The 25,539-nt window shown below is 49.5% G+C and overlaps 1 protein-coding gene and 1 long non-coding RNA gene across 8 annotated transcripts in view; one reads left to right on the top strand and one right to left on the bottom strand.

Annotated features, from left to right (window-relative positions):
* Nucleotides 1-25,539, bottom strand: part of frem1a (Fras1 related extracellular matrix 1a) — a 765,391-nt gene that overhangs the window by 503,165 nt on the left and 236,687 nt on the right. For all 7 annotated transcript variants that reach the window (XM_072517132.1, XM_072517134.1, XM_072517136.1 and 4 more), the window contains one exon: nt 17,588-18,042. In XM_072517132.1, the coding sequence (XP_072373233.1) occupies nt 17,588-17,818 (231 nt within the window). In that variant the 5' untranslated portion in view covers nt 17,819-18,042. The remainder of the gene's footprint in view (nt 1-17,587; nt 18,043-25,539) is intronic.
* Nucleotides 1-25,539, top strand: part of LOC140429756 (uncharacterized) — a 64,312-nt gene that overhangs the window by 23,037 nt on the left and 15,736 nt on the right. The window lies entirely within an intron of this gene.

Genomic DNA, 25,539 nt, shown 5'->3' with positions numbered 1-25,539 from the left:
GGGTGTGGAACGGGGGTGGGGGGGGGGACCGGTATGCTGGTATGGTCAAGGGGGAGCTGGAGAGAGTAGAAGGGGTTGGGACGGGGGTCTGCCGCCGTGGGGAACGGGCCGGGTGTGGGGAACGGGCCGGGAGTGGGGCGCGTGCGCGTGGCTGGCCGAGATGGGGTTATGGCTAGTCGGAGGGGGAGGGGGGCGGGTAGCCCCCTGATCCGGCTGATAACCTGGAACGTAAGGGGACTGAACAGGTCGATTAAGCAGGCCCGGGTGATCGCGTACCTGAAGGGGCTGAAGGCGGATGTGGTTATGCTTCAGGAGACACACCTGAAGGTGGCAGACCAGGTAAGATTGAGGGAAGGGTGGGTAGGCCAGGTGTTTCATTCGGGGCTGGATGCCAAAAATCGGGGGGGGGGGGGGGGGGGGGGGGGGGGGTGGCAATCTTGGTGGGTAAGAGGGTGTCTTTCGAGGCGTCGAGCATAGTTACAGAAAATGGCAGCAGGTACATAATGGTAAGTGGTAAGCTGCAAGTGGAGAGGGTGGTGCTGGTCAACGTGTATGCCCCGAACTGGGATGATGCGGCTTTTATGCGGCGCATGTTGGGTCGGATCCCGGACTTGGAAGTGGGGGGCCTGATAATGGGGGGGGACTTTAACATGGTGTTTGATCCGGCACTGAATCGCTCCAGGTCTAGAACGGGTAGGAGGCCGGCGGCGGCTGAAGTGCTGAGGCGGTTTACGGACCATATGGGAGGGGTGGACCCTTGGAGATTTGCAAGGCCGGAGGCGAGGTCATTTTCATTCTTCTCGCACGTTCGTAAGGCCAATTCCCGGATCTACTTTTTTGTTATGAGCAGGGCACTGATTGAGAGAGCAGAGGATACAGAGTACTCGGCGATAGCCATTTCGGATCATGCCCCGCATTGGGTAGACCTAGAGCTGGGGGAGGAGAGGGACCAGCGCACGTTGTGGCGCTTGGAGGTGGGGCTGTTGGCAGACGAGGACGAGCGGGTCCGAGGAAGTATAGGGAGATACCTGGAGGCCAACGATAACGGGGAGGTCCGAGTGGGGATGGTCTGGGAGGCGCTGAAGGCGGTAGTTAGGGGAGAGCTGATCTCCATTAGGGCCCACAAGTAGAGGAGAGAGCAGAGGGAGAGGGAGAGGCTGGTGGGGGAGATGGTGAGGGTAGACAGGAGGTATGCGGAGGTGCCGGAGGAGGGACTATTGAGGGAGAGGCATAGCCTCCAGGCCGAATTTGACCTGTTGACCACCAGGAAGGCGGAGGCGCAGTGGAGGAAGGCCCAGGGGGCGATTTATGAATATGGGGAAAAGGCAAGTCGGATGCTGACGCATCAGCTTCGGAAGCAGGACGCAGCTAGGGAGATGGGGGAGTTAAGGATAGGGGAGGGAGTGTGGTGCAGAGTGGGGTCGGCATCAATGGGGTCTTCAGGCACTTTTATGAGGATCTGTATCGGTCCGAGCCCCCACTGGTGGAGGGAAGGGTGGGCCGCTTTCTGGACCAACTGAGGTTCCCGAAGGTGGAAGAGGGACTGGTGGCGGGATTAGGGGCCCCGATTGGGCTGGAGGAGCTGGCCAAAGGAATAGGGAGCAGGCAGGCGGGGAAGGCACTGGGGCCGGACGGTTTCCCGGTCGAATTTTACAAGAGATATGTAGACCTGTTGGGCCCGTTGCTGGTTAGGACCTTCAACGAGGCGGGGGGGGGGGGCTTTGCCCCCGACGATATCCCGGGCACTGATCTCCTTGATCCTGAAGCGGGACAAGGATCCCCTGCAGTGTGGGTCTTACAGGCCGATTTTGTTGTTAAATGTAGATGCCAAGGTGCCAAGGGTCTTAGCCACGAGAATTGAGGATTGGGTGCCGCAGGTCATTCACGATGACCAGACGGGGTTCGTGAAGGGGAGGCAGTTGAACGCGAATGTGCGGAGGCTCCTGAACGTTATTATGATGCCGTCGAGGGAGGGTGAGGCGGAGATAGTGGCGGCGATGGACGCTGAGAAGGCCTTTGATAGGGTAGAGTGGCGATACTTGTGGGAGGTGCTGAAGAGGTTCGGGTTTGGGGAGGGGTTCATCAGGTGGGTTACGCTGTTGTACGAGGTCCCGATGGCGAATGTAGCCACAAACAAGAGGAGGTCTGAGTACTTTTGGTTGCATCGAGGGACGAGGCAGGGGTGTCCCTTGTCCCCCTTGCTCTTCACGCTGGCGATTGAGCCCCTGGCTATGGCACTGAGGGAGTCGAGGAACTGGAGGGGGTTGGTGCGGGGTGGGGAGGAGCATAGGGTGTCGCTCTATGCAGACGACTTGCTGCTATGTGTGGCGGACCCGGTGGGGGGAATGCCGGAGGTAATAAGGATCCTCAGGGAGTTTGGGGATTTTTCAGGGTACAAGCTCAACATGGGGAAGAGCGAATTGTTCGTGGTTCACCCAGGGGCCCAGGAGAGGGGGACTGGCGAGCTCACACTAAAAAGGGCAGAGAAGAGCTTCAGGTATTTGGGGGTTCAGGTGGCCAGGAGCTGGGGGCCCTGCATTGACTGAATTTCAAGAGGCTGGTGGAGCAAATGGAGGAGGAGTTTAAGAGGTGGGACGCGTTGCCGTTGTCCCTGGCGGGTAGGGTGCAGTCAGTCAAGATGACGGTGCTCCCAAGGTTTTTGTTCCTGTTCCAGTGCCTCCCCATTCTTATCCCGAAGGCCTTCTTTAGGCGGGTCAACAGGAGCATAATGAGGTTTGTGTGGGCGCAAGGGGCTCAGAGGATGAGAAGGGTGTTTCTGGAGCGGAGTAGGGATGGGGGGGGTCTGGCATGCCCAACCTCTGCGGGTACTACTGGGTCGCCAATGCGACGATGGTGCACAAGTGGGTGATGGAGGGGGAGGGGGCAGCATGGAAGAGGCTGGAGATGACGTCTTGTGAGGGTACGAGTCTGGAGGCGCTGGCAACGGCGCCACTGTCACTCCATCCAATGAGGTATACCACGAGCCCGGTGGTGGCGGCTACCCTCGAAATTTGGGGGCAATGGAGGTGGCACAAGGGGGAAGTGGGTGCCTCAGTGTGGACCCCGATACGGGGGAACCACCGGTTTGTCCCAGGGAGAATAGATGGAGGGTTTTCGGGGTGGCACAGGGCAGGGATAAGAAGGTTGGGGGACCTGTTTGTGGATGGGAAGTTCGCGAGCCTGGGTGAGCTGGAAGAGAAGTACAGGCTCCCCCCTAGGAAACACCTTTAGGTATGTACAGGTAAGGGCGTTTGCCAGGCGGCAAGTGGTGGAATTCCCGCTGCTGCCACCACGCACGGTACAGGACAGGGTGCTCTCAGGCTGTGGGTTGGAGAGGGGAAGATCTCGGCAACATACCAGGTGATGCAGGAGGAGGAGGAGGCCTCAGTGGAGGAGCTGAAAGGTAAGTGGGAGGAGGAGTTGGGGGAGGAGATCGAGGAGGGGACATGGCAGATGCCCTAGGGGAGGGTGAACTCTTCCTCTTCGTGCGTGAGGCTCAGCCTCATACAGTTTAAGGTTCTGCACAGGGCACACATGACCGGGACAAGTGTCATGTGAGAGTACCTTTGAGACATGGATGTTTAAGCAATGTACCTTTAAGAAAACAGTGATGTCATAGAGTGGGTGGAGCTCAGCTCAGTTCAGCCATTTTGCAGTTTGGTTTTGTAGGTTTATAGTTTCAGTTTAAAAAGCAGTGTGTGCCTGTGTGTTTCCAGAGAGCTGCAAGTTTTGAAAAGAGCTGGGTATGTGTCTGTGTTTTGGCAGTGAGCTGTATCTCTGCCATGAAAGACTATCTCTGGATCATTTGGGTGATTTAAAGTAAAGCCTTTAACCTGATGTGATTTTGTTTAAAGGTGTTAAGTCTCTTGGAAGTTTGAAGGAACATTTTAAGGAGTTATTTACTGTTGCAATATTTTCTGAGTTACCTTTGAAGAAAGGGGTGTTAAGAGATCCAATGTTTATTTAAGACGTTAAGTTGAGTTCATGGAATAAACAGTGTTTTGTGTTTAAAAACCCACGTGTCCATAATTGTAATGCCACACCTCGGGAAAAAGCCGTGTGCCAGGAAAAGAAACAAATCCATTAAAGGGAGAGGTTGGTTGAACTCCAGGATACATTTTGGGGTTCTGAAAATGCCGCGCTCATAACACAAGGATGAGATGGTTTTTTGGAGGTGAGGGCAGGTGTGTTAGGTGCTCAGGGAGCCCAGCAAACCATACCCATATGTTCTGGGCATGCCCAGCGCTGGAGGAAGTTTGGAAGGGCGTAGCAAGGACGGTGTCGAGGGTGGTAGGATCCAGGGTCAAACCGGGCTGGGGGCTCGCAATATTTGGGGTTGCAGAGGAGCCAGGAGTGCAGGAGGCGAAAGAGGCCGGTATTCTGGCCTTTGCGTCCCTGGTAGCCCGGCGAAGGATTCTTTTTCAGTGGAAAGATGCGAGGCCCCCAAGCGTGGAATCCTGGATCAACGATATGGCAGCGTTTATTAAATTGAAGAGGGTGAAATTTGCCTTAAGGGATGGATAGGTGCAAGGGTTTTTCAGGCGGTGGCAACCGTTCATTAATTTAAAAAGATTTAAAAAGCGTGGGAGATTTAAAAAGCGCAGGAGCTGCGAGTCAGAGCGGAGATTTTAAAAGATCGCGGCCTAGTTTTGGGAGCCGTTCGGAGGAGGAGGAGCAGTCTCTGTCAGGGAGAGAGCCTGAGAACATCTAAGACACTCAGAAGGTAAGAAGGTAAGTAAGTGGTTTTTACTCATTTTTACTTTTATACCTTTTTCAAATTGTGTGTGTCCGGGGGAAACTGAAGTGACATCACAGAAAAGCTGTGACCTGAGTGGCTGGTTGGGAATCTACCCTAAATTAAAAAAATTAAGCATTGGTAACTAATTAAACATAATTAATTAATTATAATTTAGGGGGGTATCTAAGCCAGAGATCGGAGAGTACTATATTTAGCTTTCGCATTTATATTAGAAATCTAGTGCTAGGAAACAGATAGTTAACAGTAACTTTAAAAAAATAAAAAAATATATTTAAAAATGTTTTAAACTTTTAATTTTAATTAATTGACGCAATGTCAGTTAGAGGGGTGCAGTGCTCTGACTGTGAGATGTGGCAGGTCCGGGAGGCTTCCAGCGTCCCGGATGGCTTCATCTGCAGAAAGTGCACCCAACTGGAGCTCCTCACAGACCGCATGGTTCGGTTGGAGCAGCAATTGGATGCACTTAGGAGCATGCAGGTGGCGGAAAGCGTCATAGATCGCAGTTATATAAATGTGGTCACACCCAAGGTGCAGGCAGAGAAATGGGTGACCACCAGAAAGGGCAGGCAGTCAGTGCAGGAATCCCCTGTGGTTGTCCCCCTCTCGAACAGGTATACCCCTTTGGATACTGTCGGGGGGGATAGCCCATCAGGGGAAAACAGCAGCAGCCAGAGCAGTGGCACCACGGCTGGCTCTGATGTTCAGAAGGGAGGGTCAAAGCGCAGAAGAGCAATAGTAATAGGGGACTCTATAGTCAGGGGCACAGATAGGTGCTTCTGTGGACGTGAAAGAGACTCCAGGATGGTATGTTGCCTCCCTGGTGCCAAGGTCCAGGATGTCTCCGAACGGGTAGAGGGCATCCTGAAGGGGAGGGCAAACAGGCAGAGGTCGTTGTACATATTGGTACTAACGACCTAGGCAGGAATGAGCATGTGGTCCTGCAGCAGGAGTTCAGGGAGCTAGGCAGAAAGTTAAAAGACAGGTCCTCCAGGGTTGTAATCTCGGGATTACTCCCTGTGCCACGTGCCAGTGAGGCTAGAAACAGGAAGATAAAGCAGCTAAACACGTGGCTAAACAGCTGGTGTAGGAGGGAGGGTTTCCATTATCTGGACCACTGGGAGCTCTTCCGGGGCGGGTGTGACGTATATAAGGACGGGTTGCATCTAAACTGGAGAGGCATAAATATCCTGGCCGCGAGGTTTGCTAGTGTCACATGGGAGGGTTTAAACTAGTATGGCAGGGGGGTGGGCACGGGAGCAATAGGTCAGAAGGTGAGAGCATTGAGGGAGAACTAGGGAATAGGGACAGTGGGGCTCTGAGGCAGAGCAGACAGGGAGAAGTTGCTGAACACAGTGGGTCTGGTGGCCTGAAGTGCATATGTTTTAATGCAAGAAGTATTACGGGTAAGGCAGATGAACTTAGAGCTTGGATTAGTACTTGGAACTATGATGTTGTTGCCATTACAGAGACCTGGTTGAGGGAAGGGCAGGATTGGCAGCTAAACGTTCCAGGATTTAGATGTTTCAGGCGGGATAGAGGGGGATGTAAAAGGGGTGGCGGAGTTGCACTACTGGTTAAGGAGAATATCACAGCTGTACTGCGGGAGGACACCTCAGAGGGCAGTGAGGCTATATGGGTAGAGATCAGGAATAAGAAGGGTGCAGTCACAATGTTGGGGGTTTACTACAGGCCTCCCAACAGCCAGCGGGAGATAGAGGAGCAGATAGGTAAACAGATTTTCGAAAAGAGTAAAAACAACAGGGTTGTGGTGATGGGAGACTTGAACTTCCCCAATATTGACTGGGACTCACTTAGTGCCAGGGGCTTAGACGGGGCGGAGTTTGTAAGGAGCATCCAGGAGGGCTGCTTAAAACAATATGTAGACAGTCCAACTAGGGAAGGGGCGGTACTGGACCTGGTATTGGGGAATGAGCCTGGCCAGGTGGTAGATGTTTCAGTAGGGGAGCATTTCGGGAACAGTGACCACAATTCAGTAAGTTTTAAAGTGCTGGTGGACAAGGATGAGAGTGGTCCTAGGATGAATTTGCTATATTGGGGGAAGGCTAATTAGAACAATATTAGGCGGGAACTGAAGAACATAGATTGGGGGCGGATGTTTGAGGGCAAATCAACATCTGACACGTGGGAGGCTTTCAAGTGTTAGTGGAAAGGAATTCAGGACCGGCATGTTCCTGTGAAGAAGAAGGATAAATATGGCAATTTTCAGGAACCTTGGATAACGAGAGATATTGTAGGCCTCGTCAAAAAGAAAAAGGAGGCATTTGTCACGGCTAAAAGGCTGGGAACAGATGAAGCCTGCGTGGAATATAAGGAAAGTAGGAAGGAACTTAAGCAAGGAGTCAGGAGGGCTAGAAGGAGTCACGAAAAGTCATTGGCAAATAGGGTTAAGGAAAATCCCAAGGCTTTTTACACGTACATAAAAAGCAAGAGGGTAGCCAGGGAAAGGGTTGGCCCACTGAAGGATAGGCAAGGGAATCTATGTGTGAAGCCAGAGGAAATGGGCGAGGTACTAAATGAATACTTTGCATCAGTATTCACCAAAGAGAAGAAATTGGTAGATGTTGAGTCTGGAGAAGGGTGTGTAGATTGCCTGGATCACATTGAGATCCCAAAAGATGAGATGTTGGGTGTCTTAAAAAATATTAAGGGAGATAAGTCCCCAGGGCCTGATGGGATCTATCCCAGAATACTGAAGGAGGCTGGAGAGGAAATTGCTGAGGCCTTGACAGAAATCTTTGGATCCTTACTGTCTTCAGGTGATGTCCCGGAGGACTGGAGAATAGCCAATGTTGTTCCTCTGTTTAAGAAGGGTAGCAAGGATAATCCCGGGAACTACAGGCCGGTGAGCCTTCAGTTGTAGGGAAATTACTGGAGAGAATTCTTCGAGACAGGATCTACTCCCATTTGGAAGCAAATGGACGTATTAGTGAGAGGCAGCATGGTTTTGTGAAGGGGACGTCGTGTCTCACTAACTTGATCGAGTTTTTCGAGGAGGTCACTAAGATGATTGATGCAGGTAGGGCAGTGGATGTTGTCTATATGGACTTTAGTAAGACCTTTGACAAGGTCCCTCATGGTAGACTAGTACAAAAGGTGAAGTCACACGGGATCAGGGGTGAGCTGGCAAGGTGGATACAGAACTGGCTAGGTCATAGAAGGCAGAGAGTAGCAATGGAAGGATGCTTTTCTAATTGGAGGGCTGTGACCAGTGGTGTTCCACTAGGATCAGTGCTGGGACCTTTGCTGTTTGTAGTATATATAAATGATTTGGAGGAAAATGTAACTGGTCTGATTAGTAAGTTTGCAGACGACACAAAGATTGGTGGAATTGCGGTTAGCGATGAGGACTGTCAGAGGATACAGCAGGATTTAGATTGTTTGAAGACTTGGGCGGAGAGATGGCAGATGGAGTTTAATCCGGACAAATGTGAGGTAATGCATTTTGAAGGTCTAATACAGGTAGGGAATATACAGTGAATGGTAGAACCTGCAAGAGTATTGAAAGTCAAATAGATCTAGGTGTCAGGTCCACAGGTCACTGAAAGGGGCAACACAGGTGGAGAAGGTAGTCAAGAAGGCATACGGCATGCTTGCCTTCATTGGCCGGGGCATTGAGTATAAGAATTGGCAAGTCATGTTGCAGCTGTATAGAACCTTAGTGAGGCCACACTTGGAGTATAGTGTTCAATTCTGGTCGCCACACTACCAGAAGGATGTGGAGGCTTTAGAGAGGGTGCAGAAGAGATTTACCAGAATGTTGCCTGGTATGGAGGGCATAAGCTATGAGGAGCGATTGAATAAACTCGGTTTGTTCTCACTGGAACGAAGGAGGTTGAGGGGCGACCTGATAGAGGTCTACAAAATTATGAGGGACATAGACAGAGTGGATAGTCAGAGGCTTTTCCCCGGGGTAGAGGGGTCAATTACTAGGGGGCATAGGTTTAAGGTGAGAGGGGCAAGGTTTAGAGTAGATGTACGAGGCAAGTTTTTTTACGCAGAGGGTAGTGGGTGCCTGGAACTCGCTACCGGAAGAGGTGGTGGAAGCAGGGACGATAGTGACATTTAAGGGGCATCTTGACAAATACATGAATAGGATGGGAATAGAGGGATACGGACCCAGGAAGTGTAGAAGATTGTAGTTTAGTCGGGCAGCATGGTCGGCACGGGCTTGGAGGGCCGAAGGGCCTGTTCCTGTGCTGTACATTTCTTTGTTCTTTGTTCTTCGACTTATTGGCAGAACAGTAGACAATGGTCAGCAGCAGCCCGGGGCGGGGAGGAGTTCTATTTTATACTGTTTGTCTACACTGGGGGATCTGAGGGGGTGTATAGATTTGCTATGTGTTTCGGCATAATTTATTATTTATGTATGAAGGGAAGGGGGCACTGGTTTGTTTTGTTTTGTTTGGTATTTAATTCTATTGGGTTCCTTTTACATTTTGTTGTTGATATTTTGTGAAAACCTTAATAACAATTTTTTTTTTTTTAAAGTGGAGCAATGGGCAAAGGTCCTCTTCTGCACAGTAATATTCTGTGATTCTGACTCTGTTAGAAAGCAACACATTGTGATAGCTAGTTGGTTTTTGGACTGGAGGTGGTGGACAGCGATGCTGTTTCCTTTGCAATACATAAATCACTTGGAGCTTGCAATAGGAAGTAATATTTCAACATGTTCCCATGATACCAAACTTGGAGGAGTGGTAAAGAGTGAGGATGATTTAAATTGCCTGAAACTAGACATAGGCTGGTAGAATAGGCTAACAGGTAGCAGAAGGAATTTAATACAGAGAAGTGTGAGGTGATTCATTTTGGCAAACGGGATAGTGAGAGGCAGTATAGACTTAATGACAGTTCTAAAGAGTGCGAATGAATAGAGAGACTTGGGGTTACATGTGCAGAACAAATTGAAAAAGTGGTTAGCAAAACATATGGGATCTTGGGCTTCATAAAGACAGGCGTTGAGCATAAAAGTAGGGAAGTTAGGCTGAACCTGTTTAGGCCCCAACTGAGTACGGTGTCCAGTTCTGGTCAACCCAGTCCAGGGAAGATGTGAAGGTCTTTGAGAGAGTGTAGATTCATCAGAATGATTCTCCAGATAGCCGTAAGGTTAAGTTGAAGAAGCTGGGATTTTGTCACATAGTAACATAGACATAGAATTCACAGTGCAGGAGGCCATTCGGCTCATCGAGCCTGCACCGGTTCTTAGAAAGAGCAACCTACTCAAGCCCACGCCTCCACCCTATCCCTGTAACCCCAATTAACCTTTTTGGACACTAAGGGCAATTTAACATGGCCAATCCACTTAACCTGCACATCTTTGGACTGTGGGAGGAAACCAGAGCACCCGGAGTAAACCCACGCAGACACGGGGACAACGTGCAGACTCCGCACATACAGTGACCCAAGCTGGGAATCGAACCTGGGACCCTGGAGCTGTGAAGCAACTGTGCTAACCACTGTGCTACCGTGCTGCAAACACGGTTGATATTTTTGAAGCAAAAGAGATTGGGGAGAGATTTGATAGGTGTACAAAATTATGATAAGCTGAGATAAGGTCGATGAAGAGAAACTCTTCCCATTAGTTGATGGTACAAAGACCCAGGGTCAGAGATTTTGGGGCAGATTATGCAGGGAGAATATGTGGAAAAACATTTTTCTGCAGTGATTGGGAATGACCAGGTAGACGCTGCCCAGGAGAGTTATAGAGGCCTAAACAAGCCATTATTTCAAAAGGATATTGGATAGGCATTTAAAAAAAAGCTTGGTTTAGAACGCAAGATTTTAAAAGATGGTTAATTCAAGGTAACAAAATGAAGCACATGACATCCTGCTGGCTCTGCCCAGCGATGAGCTGATATGACCTGGTTGCCATGGGAATACGGGACTGAGATGAAATTATTTTAAAACTGAAGGACAAGATTCCCTGGCCTCCCCGGGGCTTGTTTGCCGGCAACGGGAGGATGCCTGCTGCTGGCTAGCGGTGGGATCTTCTAGTCCATGGGGTTTTCCTTTGAATCTACCACACTCCAGGAAACCCACAGTAATCAGGCAGGACCAAAAGATTCCGTCACATGAACAGCAAGATGATCTTGCCCCAAGTGGCAATTTTCACAGTTGAGCACAAAGGCAGTTTCCCTGGCTCAGTGCAGATGTACTATTGCAGAAACGTGGGACAAAGTGGGAGAGAAAAAGAGAGAGAGAGAGAGAGAGAGAGAGAGTGTGTGTCCGAGAGAGAGAGAGAGACATGGACAGCAGCTGCTGCAGTCCTAGAAGGAAAAAGACTGTTTCTCCGTTAGCTACCCAACGTCATGGGCGAGAGTCTCCGTTCCCCAACGTTGATTACATAATCATCGACCTTTTTAAGAATCCCTTTTGAAATCGGGGCGGCGCCTGTTTCGCACGCCCCACCCCCACCAAAACAGCGCCGATGGGATGGCCTCAGCGCGTCACCTGAAGGGCCTCCCCCGATGGGCCGAGTTCACGACTGCGCGGTTCACTTCTGCTCTCAGCCGTGCAGGAAACTGGCATGGTGGCTGCGAAATGTGTCCAACACCGCCACAGTCGTGCGGGAGACGTGCTGCTGGCCAGTGGGGGGAGGGGGTTCTGCGAGGAGAGGAGGGACTGATGGGAAGTGGCCAGGTGGAGGCGAGGAGATGGCCAGGGTGGCACTACCTCGCAGGTCGGCCCGACCACTGCAGATCGTCGCCATGCACATGCGCGGTCACAGACCTGGCCATTCTCCGGCTGTTTATTTCATGGAGGCCAGGACCTTTACATAGTGCAGCTGCTAGACCCTCACTGGTCACAGCATCGGTTAGGAGGTGGCGCCGATTCTTTCCACGTAAAATGCCACAGATCCTCCGCACTTAAGCCTCAGAATCGTAAAATCTGGCCCAATGTGAGTGGGAAGATTTTCTCTGGTTAAAGAGATTGAATCTTTGGCAATTTAAGGAAATTGGAAAATTTGTCTGGCATGATTGGGAGAAAGAAAATCACTAGTCTGAACCATGATACTAGAGGTCAGTTCTAGATTTCTCAACCTATTGAGGGAATGAACCTTCAATGGTCACTGCATCTTACAACTCAACAAAGTGTGGAGAAGTGAGCAGACTGAAAGCTGAGAAGAATTTTGGACTGGTTCCTGTAGAGGTTGTAATTTTTGTGGCGTGCACATTGTAGTGTATAAATATGGCTTGGGTCTGCGAGTGTGTCTAAAGGGAGTCTCTGACATGGGGGGTGGTCTCTGACATGGGGAAGGGTCCCTGACATGGGGGAGGGTCTCCGACATGGGGGATTTTAAAAGATTGCGGCCTAGTTTCGGGAGCCGTTCGGAGGAGGAGGAGCAGTCTCTGTCAGGGAGAGAACCTGAGAACATCTAAGACACTCAGAGGGTAAGAAGGTAATTGTGATTTTTACTCATTTTTACATTTATACCTTTTTGAAATTGTGTGTGTCGGGGGGAAACTGAAGTGACATCACAGAAAAGCTGTGACCTGAGTGGCTGGTTGGGAATCTACCCTAAATTAAAAAAATTAAGCATTGGTAACTAATTAAACATAATTACTTAATTATAATTTAGGGGGATATCTAAGCCAGAGATCGGAGAGTACTATATTTAGCTTTCGCATTTATATTAGAAATCTAGTGCAAGGAAACAGATAGTTAACAGTAACTTTGAAATTTTAAAAAATACATATATTTTTTAAAACATTTAATTTTAATATTAATTAATTGACGCAATGTCAGTTAGAGGGGTGCAGTGCTCTGACTGTGAGATGTGGCAGGTCCAGGAGGCTTCCAGCGTCCCGGATGGCTTCATCTGCAGAAAGTGCACCCATCTGGAGCTCCTCACAGACCGCATGGTTCGGTTGGAGCAGCAATTGGATGCACTTAGGAGCATGCAGGTGGCGGAAAGCGTCATAGATCGCAGTTATATAAATGTGGTCACACCCAAGGTGCAGGCAGAGAAATGGGTGACCACCAGAAAGGGCAGGCAGTCAGTGCAGGAATCCCCTGTGGTTGTCCCCCTCTCGAACAGGTATACCCCTTTGGATACTGTCGGGGGGGATAGCCCATCAGGGGAAAACAGCAGCAGCCAGAGCAGTGGCACCACGGCTGGCTCTGATGTTCAGAAGGGAGGGTCAAAGCGCAGAAGAGCAATAGTAATAGGGGACTCTATAGTCAGGGGCACAGATAGGCGCTTCTGTGGACGTGAAAGAGACTCCAGGATGGTATGTTGCCTCCCTGGTGCCAGGGTCCAGGATGTCTCCGAACGGGTAGAGGGCATCCTGAAGGGGGAGGGCAAACAGGCAGAGGTCGTTGTACATATTGGTACTAACGACATAGGCAGGAAGGGGCATGAGGTCCTGCAGCAGGAGTTCAGGGAGCTAGGCAGAAAGTTAAAAGACAGGACCTCGAGGGTTGTAATCTCGGGATTACTCCCTGTGCCACGTGCCAGTGAGGCTAGAAATAGGAAGATAGAGCAGCTAAACACGTGGCTAAACAGCTGGTGTAGGAGGGAGGGTTTCCGTTATCTGGACCACTGGGAGCTCTTCCGGGGCAGGTGTGACCTGTATAAGAAGGACGCGTTGCATCTAAACCGGAAAGGCATAAATATCCTGGCCGCGAGGTTTGCGAGTGTCACACGGGAGGGTTTAAACTAGTATGGCAGGGGGGTGGGCACGGGAGCAATAGGTCAGAAGGTGAGAGCATTGAGGGAGAACTAGGGAATAGGGACAGTGGGGCTCTGAGGCAGAGCAGACAGGGAGAAGTTGCTGAACACAGCGGGTCTGGTGGCCTGAAGTGCATATGTTTTAATGCAAGTCGTATTACGGGTAAGGCAGATGAACTTAGAGCTTGGATTAGTACTTGGAACTATGATATTGTTGCCATTACAGAGACCTGGTTGAGGGAATGGCAGGATTGGCAGCTAAACGTTCCAGGATTTAGATCTTTCAGGCGGGATAGAGGGGGATGTAAAAGGGGAGGCGGAGTTGCGCTACTGGTTCGGGAGAATATCACAGCTGTACTGCGGGAGGACACCTCAGAGGGCAGTGAGGCTATATGGGTAGAGATCAGGAATAAGAAGGGTGCAGTCACAATGTTGGGGGTATACTACAGGCCTCCCAACAGCCAGCGGGAGATAGAGGAGCAGATAGGTAGACAGATTTTGGAAAAGAGTAAAAACAACAGGGTTGTGGTGATGGGAGACTTCAACTTCCCCAATATTGACTGGGACTCACTTAGTGCCAGGGGCTTAGATGGGGCGGAGTTTGTAAGGAGCATCCAGGAGGGCTGCTTAAAACAATATGTAGACAGTCCAACAAGGGAAGGGGCGGTACTGGACCTGGTATTGGGGAATGAGCCCGGCCAGGTGGTAGATGTTTCAGTAGGGGAGCATTTCGGTAACAGTGACCACAATTCAGTAAGTTTTAAAGTACTGGTGGACAAGGATAAGAGTGGTCCTAGGATGAATGTGCTAAATTGGGGGAAGGCTAATTATAACAATATTAGGCGGGAACTGAAGAACATAGATTGGGGGCGGATGTTTGCGGGCAAATCAACATCTGATTTCAAGTGGCAGTTGAAAGGAATTCAGGACCGGCATGTTCCTGTGAGGAAGAAGGATAAATACGGCAATTTTCGGGAACCTTCGTCAAAAAGAAAAAGGAGGCATTTGTCAGGGCTAAAAGGCTGGGAACAGACGAAGCCTGCGTGGAATATAAGAAAAGTAGGAAGGAACTTAAGCAAGGAGTCAGGAGGGCTAGAAGGGGTCACGAAAAGTCATTGTCAAATAGGGTTAAGGAAAATCCCAAGGCTTTTTACACGTCCATAAAAAGCAAGAGGGTAGCCAGGGAAAGGGTTGGCCCACTGAAGGATAGGCAAGGGAATCTATGTGTGGAGCCAGAGGAAATGGGCGAGGTACTAAATTAATACTTGGCATCAGTATTCACCAAAGAGAAGAAATTGGTAGATGTTGAGTCTGGAGAAGGGTGTGTAGATAGCCTGGGTCACATTGAGATCCAAAAAGACGAGGTGTTGGGTGTCTTAAAAAATATTAAGTAGATAAGTCCCCAGGGCCTGATGGGATCTACCCCAGAATACTGAAGGAGGCTGGAGAGGAAATTGCTGAGGCCTTGACAGAAATCTTTGGATCCTCGCTGTCTTCAGGGGATGTCCCGGAGGCCTGGAGAATAGCCAATGTTGTTGCTCTGTTTAAGAAGGGTACAAGGATAATCCCGGGAACTACAGGCCGGTGAGCCTTACTTCAGTGGTAGGGAAATTACTGGAGAGAATTCTTCGAGTCAGGATCTACTCCCATTTGGAAGCAAATGGACATACTAATACAGTGAGAGGCAGCACGGTTTTGTGAAGGGAAGGTCGTGTCTCACTAACTTGATAGAGTTTTTCGAGGAGGTCACTAAGATGATTGATGCAGGTAGGGCAGTGGATGTTGTCTATATGGACTTCAGTAAGGCCTTTGACAAGGTCCCTCATGGTAGACTAGTACAAAAGTTGAAGTCACACGGGATCAGGGGTGAGCTGGCAAGGTGGATACAGAACTGGCTAGGCCATAGAAGGCAGAGAGTAGCAATGGAAGGATGCTTTTCTAATTGGAGGGCTGTGACCAGTGGTGTTCCACAGGGATCAGTGCTGGGACCTTTGCTCTTTGTAGTATATATAAATGATTTGGAGGAAAATGTAACTGGTCTGATTAGTAAGTTTGCAGACGACACAAAGGTTGGTGGAATTGCGCATAGCGATGAGGACTGTCGGAGGATACAGCAGGATTTAGATTGTTTGGAGACTTGGGTGGAGAGATGTCAGATGGAGTTTAATCCAGACAAATGTGAGGTAATGCATTTTGGAAGGTCTAATGCAGGTAGGGAATATACAGTGAATGGTAGAACCCTCAAGAGTATTGAAAGTCAAAGAGATCTAGGAGTACAGGTCCACAGGTCATTGAAAGGGGCAACACAGGTGGAGAAGGTAGTCAAGAAGGCATAGGGCATGCTTGCCTTCATTGGCCGGGGCATTGAGTATAAGAATTGGCAAGTCATGTTGCAGCTGTATAGAACCTTAGTTAGGCCACACTTGGAGTATAGTGTTCAATTCTGGTCGCCACACTACCAGAAGGATGTGGACGCTTTCGAGAGGGTGCAGAAGAGATTTACCAGAATGTTGCCTGGTATGGAGGGCATTAGCTACGAGGAGCGGTTGAATAAACTCGGTTTGTTCTCACCGGAACGAAGGAGGTTGAGGGGAGACCTGATAGAGGTATACAAAATTATGAGGGGCATAGACAGAGTGGATAGTCAGAGGCTTTTCCCCAGGGTAGAGGCATCAATTACTAGGGGGCATAGGTTTAAGGTGAGAGGGGCAAGGTTTAGAGTAGATGTACGAGGCAAGTTTTTTACGCAGAGGGTAGTGGGTGCCTGGAACTCGCTACCGGAGGAGGTGGTGGAAGCAGGGACGATAGTGACATTTGAGGGGCATCTTGACAAATACATGAATAGGATGGGAATAGAGGGATACGGACCCAGGAAGTGTAGAAGATTGTAGTTTAGTCGGACAGCATGGTCGGCACGGGCTTGGAGGGCCGAAGGGCCTGTTCCTGTGCTGTACATTTCTTTGTTCTTTGTTGTCCAATGATGGTCTCTGGAGGGGCGTCCGGTGGGTGGGGGAAGGATGGGTGGGTTTGATGACTAATGAGTGCATGCTGTATGGAAGGGGTGACCCAGCAATTCCCGTGGTGTGGAGGGAGTGGGAAGGGGGAGGGAGTGGAGAAGAGTGGGGGGGCGGGGAGGATGCCCCTACTTATCAGCAGAGTGGGGCATGAATTGCATATAGGGGTGAGCGGGGGCCAGGCGCCAGACTTCCTTATCGGACAGCCCGCTCAAAATGGCACCCCAATAGCGGGATTCAGAACAAAATCTCTTGTCCTCTCCGTCATACAGAAATTTGCATGGCTGAGGAGAGTGAATTACTCTGGGTGTCGCTCCATCACCAGCACAAACCAGAAGCAATTCAATTCTGGCGCGAGAGCATAGTCTCCCAAATGCAGAATCCAGCCCATGAGATAGAATTTCTATGAAGGTCCCATGATCTCAAACAGTATGGTTAGGTTGATGTTTCCATTGTCACTGTTGTTTCAGGATTTCTGCCAATCTTGTACTGAATTTATAAGAAGCCTTGTGGAAATTACATGCATAAATATTTGTGAACTTTGCTACTCAACTATTTTCTATGTGAGTGTGCAGTTCGAATTCCCAAGTCAAAACTTTGACCATTGGCACACATTATGCATTCAAACGTTTGTAGAGAATTAAAATTTAGCAGATTACTGGTGTGCTTTCTGTGAGCTCCATCATTTGATTTTCAAAATTTCCCAACTTACACAGGACTACGATGATCATAGAATCATAGAATTTACAGTGCAGAAGGAGGCCATTCGGCCCATCGAGTCTTCACCGACCCTTACAAAGAGCATCCCACTCATTCCCATGTCCCCACCCTATCCCCGTGACCCAGCATCCCCCACTTAACCTTTTTGGACACTAAGGGCAATTTAGCATGGCCAATCTATCTAACCCGCACATTTTTAGACTGTGGGAGGAAACCGGAGCACCGGAAACCCACGCAGACTCGGGGAGAACGTGCAGACTCCGCACATACAGTGACCCAAGCCGGGATTCGAACCTGGGACCCTGGAGCTGTGAAGCAACTGTGCTAAACACTATGCTACCGTGCTGCCCGATATATCATTGATATATCATTGAAAATAAATGTTCAGTTGTTGTTATATCTTACCTGGGGGGTAAGCTTCCCAACTCGTTGCGTGATTGGCTCATTCATGATCACCTCCACCTTGCAGCTGTCCTTCTCCTTTGCAATGTTGAACTGTAGATCCTCCTCTGAGAGAAAGACTGACTGGCCCTTGGAAACTGTTATGCCATGATTCACTTGGACAAAGGAAGGTTCAATGTATCTCCAAAGGAAAAGATGCAGGAGGAATGCAGAATATTTCCAGTAATGTTTCATTTTAACTCCGTCTGACTTGAACAACAAAGTATTCAAACTTCTCAGCGCTTCACAAATTGTTGTTCAATTTATTTCCCATCAAAGCAGAGCACTGTGTGATAAAGCGTGCTTGAAAGAGAGGTACAATCCAGATTTTTGGTGAATCTTGGTGGGTCAATCCCAAAAGCAAAACTCAGAAGCATCAACAGCTGACGTGTATCAGAGTAGTTCAAGTTCCTGCAGTCCTAAAAAATAAGAAAACCATTTTTTGTGATTTATTTCCAAAGCCGAGGCATTGCTTTTCCTGCTGCTGTTCTCAGGCCATAAACCACAACCTGCTCACTCAGAGCATGTGACAACTCTCTGGAATTCTCCTGCAGGATTTGTGTTACAAGGCAACAAGATTAATATTGACAAATAAACATGTGAAGGAAAGCGTACTTGCATCCCTCAACTGCGGTGGGTCACCATCAAGTTGCTCCAGAGCCCATGCGAATAAATAGTAGATTCCATTCAATACCCTGCCATTGGTTTCCTTCAAACAGGAAATTACAACTGGTTTTATGACTGCAAAGTTGGAAAATATGGTGACCTTAAATCCCATTTTAATAACTTTCCTTTGAAACGTTGCTGTCATCAACCCAAGTTGAATCAAAGAGACATCCCTCCCACATGATATGTGAACAGCTGTTGTATGCAAGAGTCATTTATGTCATAAAAGGAGGCCATTCGATCCATCAAGTCCATGCCAGCTCCTCATGGAGAAATTCAGTCAGTCCCACTCTCCTGCTCTAATCTCTGCAGCGTAGCCTTGCAGGTTTTTTTTTGTACAAGTGTTCATCCCATTTCTTTTTGGCATGATTGTTTCTGCCTCCGCAACCTCGTCGGCACTGAGTTTAAGATCATCCCCACTTACTGCATAAAACAATTTTTCCCCACATCCCTAGCCCAAAACTTAATTTGTGTCTCCCTCATCTTTGTCCCATCTGCTGATGAGAAATGTTTTTCCTTGCCTAAGCGTGCCATTGTCTTGTCACAACTTTATCAAACCTCCCCACCATCTGCTTTGCTCCCAGAAGAGCAGCCGCAATCTTTTTAACCCAACCTTGTAACTAAAAGTCTCCATCCCTGGAACCATAGAACATAGAAAAATACAGCACAGAACAGGCCCTTCGGCCCACGATGTTGTGCCGAACCTTTGTCCTAGATTAATCATAGATTATCATTGAATTTACAGTGCAGAAGGAGGCCATTCGGCCCATTGAGTCTGCACCAACTCCTGGAAAGAGCACCCCACCCAAACTCAACACCTCCACCCAACACCAAGGGCAATTTTGGACATGAAGGGCAATTTATCATGGCCAATCCACCTAACCTGCACATCTTTGGACTGTGGGAGGAAACCGGAGCACCCGGAGGAAACCCACGCAAACACGGGGAGGATGTGCAGACTCCACAGACAGTGACCCAAGCCGGAATCGAACCTGGGACCCTGGAGCTGTGAAACAATTGTGCTATCCACAATGCTACCGTGCTGCCCTTAAGAACAAATAAATCTACACTATATCATTTTACCGTAATCCATGTACCTATCCAATAGCTGCTTGAAGGTCCCTAATGTTTCCGACTCAACTACTTCCACAGGCAGTGCATTCCATGCCCCCACTACTCTCTGGGTAAAGAACCTACCTCTGACATCCCCCCTATATCTTCCACCATTCACCTTAAATTTATGTCCCCTTGTAATGGTTTGTTCCACCCGGGGAAAAAGTCTCTGACTGTCTACTCTATCTAATCCCCTGATCATCTTATAAACCTCTATCAAGTCGCCCCTCATCCTTCTCTGTTCTAATGAGAAAAAGCCTAGCACCATTCTCACTTCCTTCAATATGCCTGGTTGCATCTCAACTGGTCCCGGTGTCTTGTCAACTTTCTGTACTGACACTCAATTCAACACTTCCTCTTGATTAATTTTGAACCCATCAAGGGACAGTGTTTCCTCATCTGTCACCATTTCCTGGGTAGCATCCACCGCTTGGGTAAAGGCAGATGAAAAGTATTCATTTAATTCCGCAACCATGCCCCCTGCCTCCATGTGTAAATTCCCTTTTAGGTTCCTAATCGGCTCTATTCTTCCCTTCAGCAGTTTTTTACTATTTATATGCCTATCGAAGACGTTGGGATTCTCCTTTATATTGACTGCCAGCTTTTCCTCATAATCCCTCTTCACCTCTCAAGGTGCTTTTCCACCTCTCTCTGAACCTTCTATATTACACTTGGTTCTTGACTGTATTTTCCACCTGCCACCTGTCAAAAGCAAACTTTTTCTTCCTTATCTTAATGTCTATCTCCTTTTTCATCCAGGGAGCTCTGGATTTGTTTGCCCTACCTTTCCCTTTTCAGGGAATATACCTTGACTGTGTCCGGACCATTTCTGTTTTGAAGGTACCCCATTGTTACAGCTATAGTTTTTCCCACAGATCTTTTGTTCCTGGAGTCCTCTGTAATATTTCCTCTTGGTTCCCACACCCCAGCTGAGTTAGTTAAATGCCCCCCTCCCCCTCCCCTCCAACAGCACGAGCAAAACACCCTGCAAAGCACCTTGTTTGGCTTGTATAGGTGCCTACACCCCCAGAGCCAGTCCCAGGAATCTAAAGCCCTCCCTTCTCACTATTTTTCCAGTCACACATTAATCCTCCTTATCCTTCTATTTTTCTGCTCACTTTCATGTGGCACTGGGAATAATCTAGAGACTACTTACCACCTATGAGGTCATGCTTGCTAATTTTCTGCCTAGCTCCCTAAATTCTGATTGCAGGATCCCACTTCCTCATAACTCATTGGTACCAATGTGGACCACAACATGTGGTGTTCATCCTCCCCCAGAAGAATGTCTTGCAGCCGCTCCACGACATCCTTGACCCTGGCACTAGGGAGGCAACATACCATCCTGGGATCATGTCTACGGTAACAGAAACACCTGTCTGTTGCCCTAATTAATGAACCCCCTATCACCATTGCCCTTCCCTTCTTCTTCCTTCTCTCCTACACAGCCAAGCTGCTCTTCTAAAAAAAAATTATCCAGTTAACACTGATCAAGCCAGGCGTTTCAAAAGAGCAAAGGAGCTGGGAATTTAAAAAGAGCGAGATGAGCCAGGAGCTTAAAAAGGGCGTGAGAGGAGCCGAGAGTTTAAATAGAGCGAGAGAAGGGCTGGGTGTTTCAAAAGAGCAAGAGGAGAGATTGGAGTTTCAAAAGAGCGAGAGGAAGCGGGATTTAAAAAGAGCAAGAGGTACCAGGAGTTTAAAAAGAGTGATAGGAGCTGAGAGTGCGAAAGGGGCCAGGAGTTTAAAATGAGCGAGAGGAGTCCAGGGGTATAAAAAGAGGGAAGAGGAGCTGGGAGTTTGAAAAGACCGAGAAGAACCTGGAGTTTCAAAAGAGTGAGAGAGGACAAGGATAAATACTAATGCTGGTTCAGAAAGAGGCGTCCTGCGCACCAAAGCAGGTGATTGATGAGTAAGTCCAAGTGAGTATTTTCAATCTTTTAATCTAACTCATTGCTTACTACTAAGATGGGGACTAACAAAAATAAACAAAAAGTAGTATAAAATAGTACCGTACAATTATAATAGAAGTGTTCAGTAAGAAACAAGCAACGGGATTCTGTGATCCTGAGGCTAAGTGTTGACGCCTTCAGAAACGCCGTCAGCATGGCCTCAGGATCAGCAATTCTGGCCCCTCCAGGAGGCCAGCACGGCATTGGAGCATGTTGCTAACTTTTGGTTGGTTCAATTAGCTCGGTTTTATAACCTTTGCTCTCGAGTCGCCAGGTATCTTTATGATACCGCCACGAGGTTCAAGTCCAAGTAATGATCAATAACTCAACACACCAATTAGTAAGATTCAAATCAAAGCACATTTATTATACACAGTAATCGCTACTCATGCACACATTCTACGTCTAAGCTACTTCTACGACTAACAGGCCTATACTTAACTTCGGACTGGCCCACCAGGTCAGGGGAACAAATGGCCTTTCGTTCGGAATCTGAAACTACGGGATTCAAAACCGGTATAGACTGGTAGCTAGGAGCGCCTATCTCGTAGCGAGCGTCGACTTGAGACATACTTCAGGGAGGTGGCAGCTTGGACCGTCCACTCTCAGGGGTTGCTTCGCGTTGCTGAGTGACCCGGTCAAGGAAAACAATTTGAACTTGGGGCTTAACTTTTATAGTTCCCAGGGGCTTCCCGCCTTTCAGGGCGGACCCTGTACCTGGTTCTAGGTGATTGGACTTTGTTCCAATCGCTTGGTTTGATTTCTCCAATATTGGAGCAGTTCCCTGATCGATGGGCGGTCTGGAGGTGTTCGTTAACCTCTTTTGTGTTGGCTCCTGCTGGCGCCGGGGAGTCTGGCTTAGTTTTGTGTGTCCCAAATGTTGCTATTGTTCCCGGGCATTGCTCATTAGTATGTAGATGGCTGCTACATTATTATGCTGATGGTCGCTGTCTGGGCTTTTGCAGAGTTAAATACACAGCAAACCTGTCCCTGCTGGTTTCTGCCTGTGTTGGCTGAATTTCCCTTCAGCCTTTGCCGTTTTAAATCGGGACTTGGTCAACTCAGGTGGCTACAAGCAGTTCACGCCGCTCCAGCTGCTGATCATGAACTGGGCAGCGCGGGATCCGCGCATGCTCAGTGGCAACGGCGCCAACGCGCACATGCGCAGTGGCACCGGCACCAACGCGCGCATGCTCAGTGGCACTGGCACCAACGTGCGCATGCTCAGTGGCACCGGCACCAACGTGCGCATGCTCAGTGGCACCGGCACCAACGTGCGCATGCTCAGTGGCACCGGCACCAACGTGCGCATGCTCAGTGGCACCGCACCAACGCGCACATGCTCAGTGGCAACGGCGCCAATGCGCACATGCGCAGTGGCACCGGTACCAATGCGCAGTGGCACCGGACCAACGCGCACATGCGCAATGGCAACGGCGCCAACGCGCACATGCTCAGTGGCTTACTTCAACACGCCGGCCCCGACGCAACATGGCGCAGGACAACAGGGGCCGGCGCGGAAGGAAGGAGGCCCCCAGCCAGAAAGGCCGACCCGCCAATCGATGGGCCCCGATCGTGGGCCAGGCCACATCGGAGGCTCCCTCCTGGGCCGCCCCACTGACCCTTCCATGCCAAGATCCAGCCGGCTGAGAGCAGGTGTGTCTGGCGCCAGCGGGACTCGATGTTTTTCCGACAGCCGCACGGCCCATCCCGGGCCGAGAATTGGCTGGCCGGCCGCGTAGAGCGGCCCCCGACTGGCGCCGCGTCAACCACGCTCTGCAGAGAATCGCGTGCCAGCGTGAGGGCGGCATAGCGCGATTCACACCGGTTGCATGGATTCTCCGGGCTAAGAGAATCCCGCCCAAGGTTCCAAGCCAACGTAAATAAGGCTCCAAGCTAAAGTAATTTTTTTAGGAAGTAACTGTGATGATATGCATAAGCAATCTTGTATATAATAATGTATACGACCTCTGACCAGCAGGTGGCAGTGTAAACCTACCATGTGACTCTGTGCTGAGGGGAGTTGGGAGTAAGTTGTGTTGGTGGATAGGCGTATTTTGCAGTAGCTCTAGAATAGTTAGTTAGTGTTTGTAGTAAATTTATTCCAGTTATCTTTACCCATGTATTTGTTTCATATTCAATTATTTTAACTAGTCAAGAACTAGATGTTCTGCAGTGCATCATTCCGGCCGGCTAGTTTGCAGAACATGACATGGTACCAACTGAAGGTCGACTAAGAACAAGAAGATTCTGCAACGAGACAAACATTTAAAGATAACTCCGAATAAGAAAAAGGTGCAATAAGAAAACACATTTTTTTCTACTAATCTCGTAAGCTACTGACAACCAGTGTTCAACATGTTGTAAGACTTCGAAGCCCAGGATGGAAGGCCTCAAGGCATCTCAACAGCTTCGGGCTACCGGTAACGTAGTTGCAAATTGGCAGGTGTTCAAGGAGCAGTTCAAACTCTTATATTGAAGCCCCTGGTCTGCAGGCACAGCCTGGTGAGAGGCACCGCGGTGAGGACAGTGGGAAAAAAGGACTGCATGCGGAAGACAGAATGGGACCAGGAACTACTATGTGGACTGTGTGTTTGCGCGGGACTGTGCTGCCTTGTTCTCGATTTAAAGCTGGAAGTCAGAGAGGGAAGGGAGCAAAGAAAGGGGAAGCAGGTGAAGGGGCGAGAAAGGGAAGGGAGAAAGGCAGACAGAACAGAGACAAGGCTAAGCCAGCCCAGGGAGGGGAGGAGGAAGGGCTAGCATGGGAATACAGGCAATAAGGGAGGCCACGGCGTACTCACGTCTCAAAGGAGAGCACCTGGCCAAGGGAGGAGGAGAGCAGGACAGAATGGGGGGTGAGAATACAGAGGTGAGACCGGGGGGGGGGGGGGGGGGGGGGGCAGGGCAAACTCATAGAAAAGAAAGGGGTAGAGAGATAGGAAATGGTTGGCAGCAAGACAGACACAGGCCTCGGCGGGAATGGAGCAGGCCGATAAACCAAGATGGCGCAGCAAGCAGCCACTTTGGAGAATCCCTGAACAAAGGGAGACCACGGAGTGTAGGGGCGCATCCACATGGCGTACATACAGTTGACAGCCATGTTGGATGCCCCCTGGGCAAGGGGAGACCCCGGAGCACAGGAACTCGGCCTCATGGTGACAGCAGCAACCACGGCCACTTTGGACAGCCCCCTAACAAAGGAAAACCCCGAAGTGTAGGGTCGTGTCCAACTGGTAAATATGGTTGATCCCGGAGGAACGGGGGGGGGGGTCAGAAACCACCCATCAGGATAGCCACCTGGAATGTAAGGGGGCTTAACGGCCCAGTGAAAAGATCCAGAGTCTTCGCCCACCTGAGAAGCTTGAAGGCTGACATAATGTATCGACAGGCGATACACCTGAGGGAGAAGGACAGACTACTGGCAAGGAAGGACTGGGTGGGATAGACGTACCATTCATGCTACGGGATGAGGGCCAGGGGAGTAACCACACTGATCAGCAAGAGGACGAGATTTACGGAGACTAGGACAGTTACGGCCCCAGGAGTACGGTATGCTATGTTCTGCGGTTTCCTGGAAGGGGCACCGGTACTGCTGGTGAACGTGTACGCTCCCAACTGGGGGATGACACAGAATTTATAAAAAAGACCATGGCAGAAATCCCTGAAATTGACACAGACCGACTGATAATGGGGGGCGACTTTAACTGTGTACAGGAGCCACAGTCCGACCCGGGAAAAAGACAGGCATGGCTAAGGAACTGGGAGTATTTATGGAGCAGATGAGGCTGGTGGACCGAGGAGTATCCTACAACCGGGAGAAAAGGAATTCTCGTTCTTTTCACAAGTGCACAAGGTATAAACCTGCATCGTTTCTTTGCAGTGGGGAAATACTATAATTCCAGGAATTATAGCAAGAAGTCTTACAACAGAAGGTTAAAGTCCAACAGGTTTGTTTCAAACACTAGTTTCCGGAGCACTGCTCCTTCCTCAGTGTTGTAAGACTTCTTACTGTGCTCACCCCAGTCCAACGCCAGCATCTCCACATCCAGGAATTATAGCAGCGGAGTAGTCCGCGACAGTCATCTCCGTCCATGCTCCACACTAGGTGGATGTGAGGTTGGCGACGGGCTGTGCCCAGTGTTCCACATGGAGGTTGGACAAGGACCTCTTGGCCAACAAGGCCTTCTG

This window comes from Scyliorhinus torazame, chromosome 9, assembly GCF_047496885.1.
Source record: "Scyliorhinus torazame isolate Kashiwa2021f chromosome 9, sScyTor2.1, whole genome shotgun sequence".
Lineage (NCBI taxonomy): Eukaryota > Metazoa > Chordata > Chondrichthyes > Carcharhiniformes > Scyliorhinidae > Scyliorhinus > Scyliorhinus torazame.
Note: the sequence above shows the minus strand (reverse complement) of the source record. Positions and strands in the feature narration are given on the sequence as shown.